Genomic DNA, 11924 nt, shown 5'->3' with positions numbered 1-11924 from the left:
ATAAAAAGTAAGACAACTGGACGCAGAGCACACTGACAACTGAGGATTTATTCGAACAAGCAGGCATATATAAGTGCTTACATGTGCAGAAGAAATTATTAGGTGAGCCATAGGGTGAGCAGACAGATTGTATTAATGATGCTTTTCTACCTCGGCGGCAAGTAACACGGCCGAGGGTTTCGTGACACATGAATCACCGGCTTGCTTTTGAGCTTCGATTTTTCGCGCACCTCAGTTAAGATAGTTAAGTTTTTTTTTAAGCAGGGTTCTCAAATTCTTCTGTTAGATGACCATATATAAATATATGAATATATATATATATATATATATATATATATATATATATATATATATATATATATATATATATAAATGGAGGCAGGCCATTGTGAGAAGCACGTGATCACCTCCTTCTTTTTATTTCATCCAATGCTTACTCTTCTCGAAATTCGAACTAGACAACTTTTTTTTTTAATCCTCCTTGAACTAGACCAACAAAGAAGACACTTAAGTCACCCTTCTCTTAATGGGGCATTATGTGCACGCCCATGGATATACATGGGAGACACGGAAATTCAATTGTTTTCAGCTTTTCGAGCTGTTAACTTCAGGAAATAACCAGCAGAAGAAAGTGCACAGGCAACGGCGGTGGCTCATCGGCCCGGCTGTGCAAAAGCGACATATGTTGGGACACGCGGACTCGCTGCTGCTTCGCCTTCGCTGATGTCTGGTCTTCGCGGCAATCTTAAATCAAATCAGGCTTCCGAAGAACGCGTCCTTGTAGAGGCTGCAAGCTTCATTCAGCCGCTCGTGTAATTTTCGAATCCACTAATGAGAACCCCCGTTGACTCCGTGGCTGAAATTTTAATTGACAATTTTTAATTTTCAATTGGTCGTTCGCTGGTTTTACGCCGACAAAGTTGTCGGCGTAAAACGAAACTCATTCGTGCCACGTGATGTGCATGGTGTCGTCTTCTGAGCGATCTCGAAAACGATGTCTTGCGACGACTGCATGGCTATTTGTGAATTGGTTGATTATGTATCGCCTAAGCCCGGTGGAATCGGCTTTGCCTTGTCTTGCTGGGGCTGCGTGATTGTGATAGCAGGCTTGGTAGGAGAAGCTGTAGGCGTGAGGTGACACTTATTCGTGGCACTTGGCGTGCTCGGTGTCGTCTTGGTTGCGTCGGCAGAAACCATGTCATTCAATATCTGCCTCTTATTATGAGATAGTTGCGTGTTCAAATCACGTCCGGATCACCAGATGTGGGATGCAGTCGAGGAGGAACGAATGATCCAAGCATTTAACATAACGTTTATGAACGTGTTAGCAGCAGCGAGACGAACATACCGACGCTGCGGTGGGACTGTTAGATAAATATTTTTCCTGCGCGCTTGTATGTAGCCCAGTTTTGTAGGCGCCGCCAGTGACGTATGCCCCGGACGGTTTCGGCGCTGTCGCTCACCGGAATGTGGTGCGCATTGTGCAGCCGTGTCAAGCCGAGCGAAAAGATGCCGAGGTGGAGGCTTCATTGAGAGTTGCGCAGAGTGGTCGCCACACATGTTTACATCACGTGGTTTGCATGCTATAGTGCAGTCAAGGTAAGACTTGCCTTGACGCATAGAAGCCTCCGCTATCGAGTGGAAGAAAACTAACCCCGTATTCTAGAACCTCCCTTCATTCAACGCTTCGCCTTCACTTGAGAAAGCCGATGAGAGCGCTATCTTTAGGCACGGCGAGTTACTGCATATCAGCGATAGTCTTCTGTGATTCTTGAGTAGCACAGCGTCATTTTCAGCCAAGCGGTGGCGCAGTGCTCAACTCTGTCAAGTGAAAGGTGAAAGTAGAGTGGAGGAGTGTTTGTGAATACGGGGGTCAATCTCGCACCGATTCATCTGGCGCATTCACACTTGGTCCAACAGAAGGTGAGCAGCAGCCAGTCAGCGTGCCTCAATATATCTCGTTTTCGTGCAGTCCGCCACCGCCACTGTCGTCGTGTGCGCTTCTGTCGGCGTATGTCCTGAAGAAGTGGCTTGAAACTTCGAAAGACATTTCCTTTTCCTGTTCTAATGCACAACATCGGTAAGAAGTTACAAGCTTAGGGAACGAGTGAAGCGACATGCATTCTCTTCGTTCGTTAGTCGCAGTTGCAGCAGCAGCGGCAAAACAAATGTGAACGTGTTCGATGCGCGGGAACAGTTTTCCACCCCTCTGAAGTTGTCGCTCTCGTTTCGCTTCTCGAGTGTGAATGTGTGTGACCAGAGGAGCGCTGTAAAAGCTCAACAGCATCGTTGCTTTCTGCTTTGCATATCCGCATGACAATAGTGAGGTATCCTATATTGCACTCTTTTCTTCGTGCAAGCCAAATACGAGGTCTATACGTAACGCATACATACTTTAAAAGTTGAGACTGATTATGACACCTGGCCAAGTATAAGAGAGCCTGAATGAGCGAGCATTTTTGTCTCGGGGAGGAGAGGCTTATACCACAACAGAATACGTTGTGTTGACGATAGTTTGAGATGATGCACGGACTTCGAGCTCTTTATTGAGAACAGCTGTTAACGTCTCATCAAAGCATTCCAAGGTTGCAAAAAAAGAAGAGACGTCAGGCCTGCGCGGAAGCCGCAGCAGTTAAAGCGAAAGCTAGAAGAGAAGCCTTTCTAAGCCTTATATAAACACTCATTGGGTAACTGCTAGAAGCACACTTGCTTGATTCCCAATATGGCATTATTATTAAAAAATTTTAGGGTAGTACACCGGCATTCGATATTTTATGTTTCATCATTCTTCTGAGAAGCATGGTATCCGCTTAACTATTGCGAGGAATTTTCGCAGATTGTTCATTAAGAGGCTGACGACGATGAGGAATTATGCATGCCGGAAGCTGGTATGCGCCACAGTTTATAGGGGAACAAGAACTAGCCTTTGTAACGGGTTCGAGCATTGGACGATCTACTGGTTACGCTATTTGCGTTGTGCGATGACTGCTTGTTCTTTCGCTGTTTTAAAACGATTGATGTCATATTAGCGCGATTGCTTTCCCAACATCAAGCCTGCCTAAGGCAAGTTTGCAAACATCCCCATATGCACCGGTGTGACTCAGTGAAAGAAAAAAAAAACTGGTGTGACTCAGTGGTCGACTACTGGGCTGGCATCCAGTGGACCCGGGTTCGAGCCCCACTGTGTCATTGGTATAGTTTTTTTTTCTAAGTTCGCACAATGTGCTTACGAACACCGGCGGCGGTGGCGGCGGACAACTATACAGCGCAGCGCGAGAACCGAGTTGTGATCTCACAACAGCTTTCGCTGTAAAAAACAGAGCACGTTGCAACGTGAGTACGTTATCCTCACGTCGCAGTATAGCCAATGTTGCGCTTAAAGGGCGCGTTTACACTTGGCCTCGAAGAAAGCGAAAGCGGCGAAACCCTCCGGTAACTGGCCGCCCAAACGGCCGGAAAAACCATGCCACGCGGCCGGCGCGAAAAACTTATTCCGAGACCCATTTTCCCGCCACCCAAAAGAGGATCCAGTTTCCGCTTCGCGGCCTTGGCTGCGCTAGATCGAACCACGTGACATATCCAGCCAGCCGCAAATTCAACATGGTGGCAAGGGTGTCGGTGGTGGCTCGCATCGGCTCCAATCGCGAACTATACCCGTGCAGCATGACGAAGCTTGACGTTCTCAACGAGGACGTGTTCATCAAGAGCCTGGTTTGGATTACGATCGCCGAGCACTCTGGCATTAGACGGTGCAGCAGCAGTGAGTCGGCATGCCCCAGCGTGTCTCGTGTTTGTGTACAGCCAGCTGAGCCCGCCGCCACCGCTGCCGTTGTGTTCACTCGTGTCGTTTCTGCTTGCTTATCTCCCAAAACAACGTTGGAAAAAGTGTGAACTGTTTCGTTTCACTACTTTGCGCGAATAACTAAAATTCGGTACGAAATTTTGTGCTCAGAAAGCAGGCAAAACCTAATTAATCCTCAAGGTAGCGACGGCAACGGCGGCCGGGTGGGGCAGAACGAATGTGAACATCTTCGACGCGCGCAATCGAGGTTTTCCGGCCACTCTGGCGTTTTCGTTTTATTGCGATAGAAATTATACGGACAGTCCCGGCTGGTTTTTTGCCGTCACCACCGCCGCCGCCGTCATTCACGTATATGTATATGTATTTATATATATATGGGGAAGGATGCACTAGCCTCTTCTTTCCGCGGAGCGAACATCGCATTTACTGCCGAGGTTGTCTGCAAGGTATACGTAAACTCGTGGCGGAACTTCCATAGAAGCCCATGGATCCAGTAGTCGGTGGCTCGTTGCAACCATCATCTATGTGAGGAGGGAACAACTAACAAAAAAGCAAAAAAATGACGTCACAACCGGAAGTGGTAGCGACGTCGTGCATTTGCCTTACATGGCGCAAAATTGAAAATTTTCTTATTTACTGACCTCTTACGTGCCGTTATTAATACGCAATTTTATTGCGCCTTGCGCCTGGCTACTTGCGTGCGAGAGAGAAAAGAAGCAGAAATCACACCATATCCACGGAGTGCATGATGATGAGTGGGGTGAAGCGTCCGTCTGTGCCACCGTCCATGCGTTCATCCGTCCGTCTATTTGTGTGTCCATCCATCCGCACATCCGTCCGTCTGTGCGTTCATCCATGCGTTCGTCCATACGTCCGTCCCTGCGTCCATCCCAGCGTCCATCCATCCATCCATGTGTACATTCGTCCATCCATCCGTGTGTCCATCCATGAATCTGTCTCTGTCCATCCGCCCGTCCGTCCATCTAGTGAACACTCCAAGTACCACCATCTCGCATCTTTTCATCATATATTCAGCATATAGAAGTACCAGTGGATATTCCAAGGGCTAAAAAAGAGGTGGCACTCGCGCACACTCTTATGGCCTGCGCTACGTGTCCACTTCCCACTTTTCACTGCTTCTAGCTCATGGCTATACACTAGTTCACTATATTCATGGCACTGCGGCCCTACCCTCATTAAACCTTGCTAATACCAAGAACGTTATCCCCAGCGAGTTTAACGTGGCAACCTTTTCTGGTGAGATAGTGCTCAAAGTGCCCACGATTAGCACGTGCCTTGTGCCCCCACAGCAAGCGGGAGCTTCTACGGGCTGTGTTCTCAACACGAAAAAAATGGTGCCAAAAGTGCACCTGGAGCGGCCGTGTATCCTAAAGGTGCGACTACACTAGAGACACATCACCTCTTTTGGTCTACCGACTATCTTTGGGAATGTCTTTTGTCTTGTCGTCGCCATATTTACACTACAACGACACAAACACTCCGCTGATGGTCTCTAGAAGACTCCGTCTGTGCCTTGTCGTACTCACAGCCTTTCGTTGACCAATTCTGTAGTCACACTGGAGGCACAAGCAGCGACACTGGCTAAACTTGCACACATGCACCTCATTTTTAACCATAGTTAATTTTCTTCTCCTCGACTAGCTTCTACACTACCTAAGGAGGGAAGATGTTTGAGGTTCGGAGTGGGTCCCCTCGATGACTCGAGTGCACGGTGGCAGCGCGAAGGAAGAGCCGTAACTCGGTGAAGAGGCGCTTAATTGCTGCCCCGGGCGTTTGCCCGAGTCGAAGCCCGAACCTCCACTCTTTATTCAAACATTCTCTTTTCAACCCTCGGTTGAACAAAGCTTCTCCACACAAGCCAATCACGCGTGTGGGCTCGCATCGCCATAACCAATCGTAGAAACACTTTCATAACAGGCTCTGCATTGGTAAGAATCACGTTACGAAATACAACACGAGAGGGGATAGGTTCTCCACGTGTCACACTTTCTTCCATGTCAGGCCATGTATCAGCCGACCTCCGTCGGTAGCCATTCTCACGCTCGAGCTCCATCAGCTTTCTCACTAAACGTCGCTTCGTAGAAGCCTCCGTGAGCGCGCAGAGTACACCGTGAGGTCCTTTGCGCTGACCAGGTGTGCATGCGACAGCGAGGCGCTCCGCCGTCCTTCCAACACTCGGTAATGACGTATAGCGGGGGAGGATAAGCTCGTCTCCGTGCCGCAACCATGGTCAGCCCAGTGGTCGCGTCCCTGCGGCATTCTCAATGGCACACATGCATGCCAACAATGGCTTGAAACTCAGACGACCGCGCTTGACATAATTCTTGCCAGACACGCTTCCGAGGGAGCTTTCCCTTTCTAGTCCCAGGCGGGTGCGACCTTGACGGCTCCGCTCGTGAACCGTGTGAACGAAGAAGTCTTCTTTATTTCCCGTGCGCAAGTCTCCCGCGTTCGCCTTCGCGGAACCGATCAGCTTCGTTAGTTGACGGGTCGGGAACGGCCTTCATGCTCTGCATCAGCCGCATTAATTGCGCTACACACAACACGCCGCTTATGGTTGCCTCATACTAACTGTCATGCTTTCTGCTCTGCCATTGTCCCTCTCCGGCTGCGCGGCCCAACCTGCGCCATCATCCACGGCGCCGACGAACGGAGGTGGGAATACACAAAAGGAAAGCGAAGAAAAGACTTCCGTGGAGTGTGTAAGATGCCCATTCAAACGCCGTGAAAACCTCTGGGAGGGCTGGAATCTCTCCCAAGATTGTCCCCTTCGTAGTCGGTTGACGCAAAGACACATGCAAATTTTCGCTCAGCCGCATAGATCCTGACGACACGCCAACGACAGGTCTGCTCATGTGTTTTTTTTATTTAGTACATACTGCGAACCATAAATGGTCCAAGCAGGAAGGGCGCATCACATAAAAAAAAAACAGGAATAACCTGCGCCATACATAATGCAGTTCACTCTACTTCATTCAAAATGAATGGGGATCACATAATTTGTTCCTATCAGACACTGTCCGTGGAAAGAAAGAATGCATAAAGACATCAGTTCTCGCGAAATATGGGTTAAGCAAATTGGGATGGTGATGTCCGGTCTACCTAGTTGATAGGAAAGATAGATACGGTGATGGATCAATAGTGAGTTTATTGTTAAGTAGCAAGAAAACAAAATGAAGCCGTTTTTTTTAGTTTGCGCGAAGCAAGTGGCTGAATGCCATTTGCAGTCATTAGTGCAGAGGGTGAATCAGGTGGTAAGTATTTGTTGTTTATAAAACGAACTGCTTTCTTTGGAACCCGCTAAATTTTATCAATATTAAACTTAGTGTAAGGATCCCATACTGTGCTGGCGTATTCTAATTTAGGCCTTACAAAATAAAAATAACTAAGAAGCTCTACATTTGGAGGGCAGTTACGCCGTTTATGTCCTAAAAACCCGAGTTTTTGGAGGGCAGGTGAACATACGTTGTCTATGTGGACGTTCCAAGATAAATTGTTAGTTATGGTCAAGCCCAAATATTTAAAGCTAGTGACCTCTCTCAGGGTTGACGGCCCTAGTTGGTAGATATAGTCTAGCGGATTTTTTTTACGTCTTAGACGCATACAGACACTTTTGTCTACGTTGAGGGTTATTACCCATTCATTACACCACTGATCTGTATCGGAAAGATTTGTGTTAAGTTCGTTTTGATCATGAACAGAGTAAGTATCACGAAACAAAACACAATCATCGGCAAATAATCTAATTTGTACTGTAGGTGTTATGACATTAACAATATCGTTGATATAAATGAGAAAAAGCAATGGCCCCAGTACACTTCCCTGGGGCACACCTGATGAGACATGAAGAGATGGTGAACCGTGGTCATTAATGGCAACAAACTGTGACCGGTTAGTAAGATATTCGAAAATCCAGTTTACGAGAATGTCTGGAAGACCAATCCGCTTAAGTTTTTGAATCAGTTTATCGTGAGGTATCGTGAGGTTGCTGGTGTTTTCAGTGTGCCATTATGTTACACTACGACGACATGCTGTATTTTGAGGCGTCGTCGTCGGCCTAGTGTGACCATAAGGTCTGGCGGCTCGTCAGCTGATGGTCTGCGTCATACTCGTGTCTTCCTCAGGGTCCTGTCAGTATCGTGTCGCTCTAGTGTAAACGCGCCTTTACACCAGTGTTTTGTCGAGTTATGTGAGGTCGAACACCAGCCTTGCTTCGTAAAACATTCTAATATGTTGCTGTCCTATTTATTGCTTCGCCCTTTTGGCTAAACTGTGACTTTACACTTCTCAAACGTGAACGCACCCATGGATGCGCTACTCGCACAGCCTCAACGCACGTGCTGGGACCCCTGCCGCACCCAAGCGGAGGGTGACAGGGCGTCGCCGCTTCACTCAAATATCCCGGCTTGGGTGTTGCTGCTGTACTGGCACGTGCACCGAAGAAGGAGGGGGGGGGGGGGGGCAAAGCGGCAAGGTGACAAAGCGGAAAGCGGGGAAAACTCTTTTTCAAATGGCGAAAGCGGGCAGAAAACGAGGCGGCAAATGCGATCACTCCCGGAGCAATTTTTTGCCGTCCGCCGAGGCTCGCCGCTTTGCCGCAGCCAATCAGAACGCCACATGGTGGAGGCATGGCGGAGGCGGTTGTGTACCTTTGGGAAAGCGTTGCCATGTAATAGCGACGCGTGCGCAAAAGCGCGAGATGCCCCTCTTCCTCGACCCCACCTAACGGCACAGCAGATTGCTGATTAGTGTCACTTTCAATTAGCCACAGGCTAGATCTAAATCATTTCGAGAGCTGTCTAGACACTACCCTGCTTTTACAATGTCCAATGTTCATGCCGAAACACCGAATCTTGCTCTCCATCTTCGGGGGAGCCTAATTGCATGCTGCAGTGCTGTGAGCAAACATTGTTGATTTGTCACAATATCAGTTCAGCCCCAAAAAAGAGGGCTCATTATTATTATAGGTTTTGCAAGGCAAACATAATGGTCTCACGGTATATATGAGCGTGTCGGTACGTGGTCATAGTGAAAAGTGTTTGTATCGCTTTTTTTATATTTTTAAGTCGGATCATCCACGCTGTTGCACGCGCTGACCTTGTGCAGATGCAGAGTGGAAGAGGGGCATCTGGCCTGGTGAGCACTTATGTCCTACCGGTGTGGTGAGCTGTCAAACTTGATAAGGTTAGTTTGAAAATGATTGTATACAGCTTACAGACGTTGAGGTTCTTTATAGGATCCTTCTTTGTTATAGTCTTATACCTTTGTTACACAGGCAGTCTAAACAACAATTACGCTAACCGCGGTTCGCTGATGTTACACGGCACACGAAGCCGCGGTTATGCCGCTAACCGTGGTTTTAAGAAACCGAGCTCTGCAACCTCGGTTAGGCAGATAACCGCGAAAATGGCGGTGCTCACCATGGGTGAGTACATGACGGCGAGCGCGCTTGGAAAGTGGACGAGTTGGACAGCGCGAACCACGCGTAAAGCCTGATAAGGATGTGAGAAAATCGTTTGAGTGATATGCGGAACACATCACGCAATGCAAAGGTGTACGCGGCAATTACAGCCGAGATGAATGACGAATTTCCGTCTGACGCAGAGCCATTCACGCCAAAGCAAGTCCGTAAGATGACAATCTGAACAAGAAGTACCGGTAAGTACATGAATATACTAGGGGGCACATATGACATTTTTGCCTGGTTGCTGCTGAATGTATTCGGAGAATATATACGCAAGTAAGTGGCTCTGTTGATTGTTCTACGCCGGATGGCGTTAGCCACCTTAACCGAGGATCCTTTCGCGCTTTGTAACATCGGCTAACCGTGGTTGGCGCTAACCATGCATGGTTGGTCGTAACCATGCTTTCTTTGCCTGCGTAACATGGGTATAAGGCATCCATAGCAAGTTTCCTGCTATGCCCACGTGCGCCAGAATTGACGAACTTTCCCATCAGTCCCATGTTGTGTAGGTACTCCAGAAGATACAGAGGTATTTTTGTGCACTTTTTTCGAATGCGCCCTTGTTGCAAAGCTGCATGCAGAGCAGGCAGTGTCACAACTTCTCGCACCATACATTCGTTCAGTTTTCGTGACACTGCCGCAAATATCACGTTTTCACATACTAAAAGTATTTCACTTCGGTAGTGGTATCTGCCTTGTTTGGGATATATACCAAACGCCCAACCATGACGTACAGCTTCACTTAGTTCGTATGCTGATTGATTGATTGATTTGTGGGGTTTAACGTCCCAAAACCACTATTTGATTATGAGAGACGCCGTAGTGGAGGGCTCCGGAAATTTTGACCGCCTGGGATTCTTTAACGTGCACCCAAATCTGAGTACACGGGCCTACAACATTTGCGCCTCCATCTTAGTTCGTATGCTGGGCAAGCAATTGTAGTGAAAGTAAACCATTTGCAGCTTACAAAACAAACAAAAAGTTTACAGCACGTTGACGCATCGTAAAATACCGAAGAACTGCCGCTTGTTTTTAATTACATAACTATGTACTGCCAAAAGAGCAAGGGGACAGCCATGCACCAGACTTTCGACAGCGAAGCAACACCAGGAGAGCAAATGGCTTGTGGCAATTTATATCTCATAGCGCGTTTTTTTTTTTTTTGCGCACCCTCAACAGAAGCCTATATGTCGTAACAGAGCAGACATGCGTTTCACAAATGCTTCAAGAATTAGTTCGGTGCCCCACGGAAGGGTGCAAGCTGTGCCAAGCCTCATTGTTATGGAGCATAAGTTTTATTTGGCAAAAAAAATCAACAAGCAGACCAAATGTTACGCCACAGTGGTGCGCGCAACAACCCCCATCGTGCTGTGGCTCGTCAGAATGTCCTGGAGCTTCCTTTGCATTCCTGCGAGTCGAAGAAGATATAACTTTATTAATAACTGTCCAGCAAAGTTAACTTGGGACGGGCCTCAGAATATGCATCGGCCGCGAGCCCATGGACTCGAGCGGCTTCGGCGGCTCGCTGAACGGCCCACTCTTCTAATGCGCAGCCAATCGGAGCTGAGCAGAGCCTCCTGCCAGAGCGTCCTGCATTTCGAGACTACCTTCTTGTGGTTTCCTTGTGTTTTGGCATGTAAACTCAAGGCCTCCCATGGTATATGCGCTATAGTGTTGCCCTTGCATAACAAACCTTGCATTTGTTTGTCAAATATAGATCTAGGTAACAGATATGGAAGAGAACTGGGTTGAGGTATAGTGTGTGTTTGCAGTTGTCGCCATGCAACTGCCTGGTATTTATTTAGTTTGTTGTGAAGCTGCGGGCATTTACACCTTACTATAGCTCGTACTTCCCTTCCACTTCCGCTCTTTCCCGCGTTGAACTTCAGCCGAGGCAGTGTCGGTATTCTCAACGGCTCAGTTCGTGAGGTCTCGAGCCGCCGCGTGCGCCGCTTCGTTGCCAGGGAAGAAAAAAATTTCAAGTCGTTTTAGGGAGGCTCCCAATCTGCATATGTTCTGTTACGCTGTTCTCATTTAGTCACTTTTCAAGGGTCTTGGTCTAAGTTGTACAGATTCAACTTGGTTGTACAAAAGAAGTGTATGACTTGTATATATAAACTGAGGGATAGATATATCACAATTTCACCTTGGATGCCGAAAAGTATACATTTATAGGAGCCATGTAGTTTTACACTTCTTTTTCGTTCAATAGATCACTCTTTAGAAAAAACAGTTAAGCGAACAACTGCTGTTTTTCGTTACTTGCTATCTTCTTCATTGCTTTCTATCATTTGGTAACCCCGGAGGCGACTGCAAGGACGCATGAATGCAGTTCAACTGTTTAAGTCATACACTACTTCGTCTCTTTACTTATGCATGTAGAGGTGAGGAAGGGGACCTGCAGAAATCGCCGCTTCTCTACAACGATGGAAGTCCAGAAGAACACGTGCATTCAAATTCTATAGCCAAGATGCTGTGGTTACTTGGGAAAATATAGCGAACAAAAAAAAAACTTTCAAATTGCAGTACTCACTCTGATGCCTGCTGCTATGTCGGATATCTGCATTCCTTCCAGCAGGCACTGGGATGTATTTCGGAACTCTTCCAACTGCAAGTTTCCGAAACATGCATCCATTA

General features: G+C 47.5%; 1 protein-coding gene across 2 annotated transcripts in view; it reads right to left on the bottom strand.

Annotated features, from left to right (window-relative positions):
- Positions 1-11924, bottom strand: part of LOC119177980 (uncharacterized) — a 44828-nt gene that overhangs the window by 12121 nt on the left and 20783 nt on the right. Inside the window, exons 4-5 of one of the 2 annotated variants that reach the window (XM_037429156.2) lie at positions 11821-11895; positions 10564-10695 (exon numbers count right to left, since the gene is read on the bottom strand). In XM_037429156.2, coding sequence (XP_037285053.2) covers positions 10666-10695; positions 11821-11895 — 105 coding nt within the window. In that variant the 3' untranslated portion in view covers positions 10564-10665. Of the gene's footprint in view, positions 1-10563; positions 10696-11820; positions 11896-11924 lie in introns of those variants that run through there. The other variant, XM_075882254.1, reaches the window with a different exon arrangement.

This window comes from Rhipicephalus microplus, chromosome 2 (genome assembly GCF_043290135.1).
Source record: "Rhipicephalus microplus isolate Deutch F79 chromosome 2, USDA_Rmic, whole genome shotgun sequence".
Taxonomy (NCBI): domain Eukaryota; kingdom Metazoa; phylum Arthropoda; class Arachnida; order Ixodida; family Ixodidae; genus Rhipicephalus; species Rhipicephalus microplus.
This window is presented reverse-complemented; position numbering and strand designations above follow the sequence as displayed.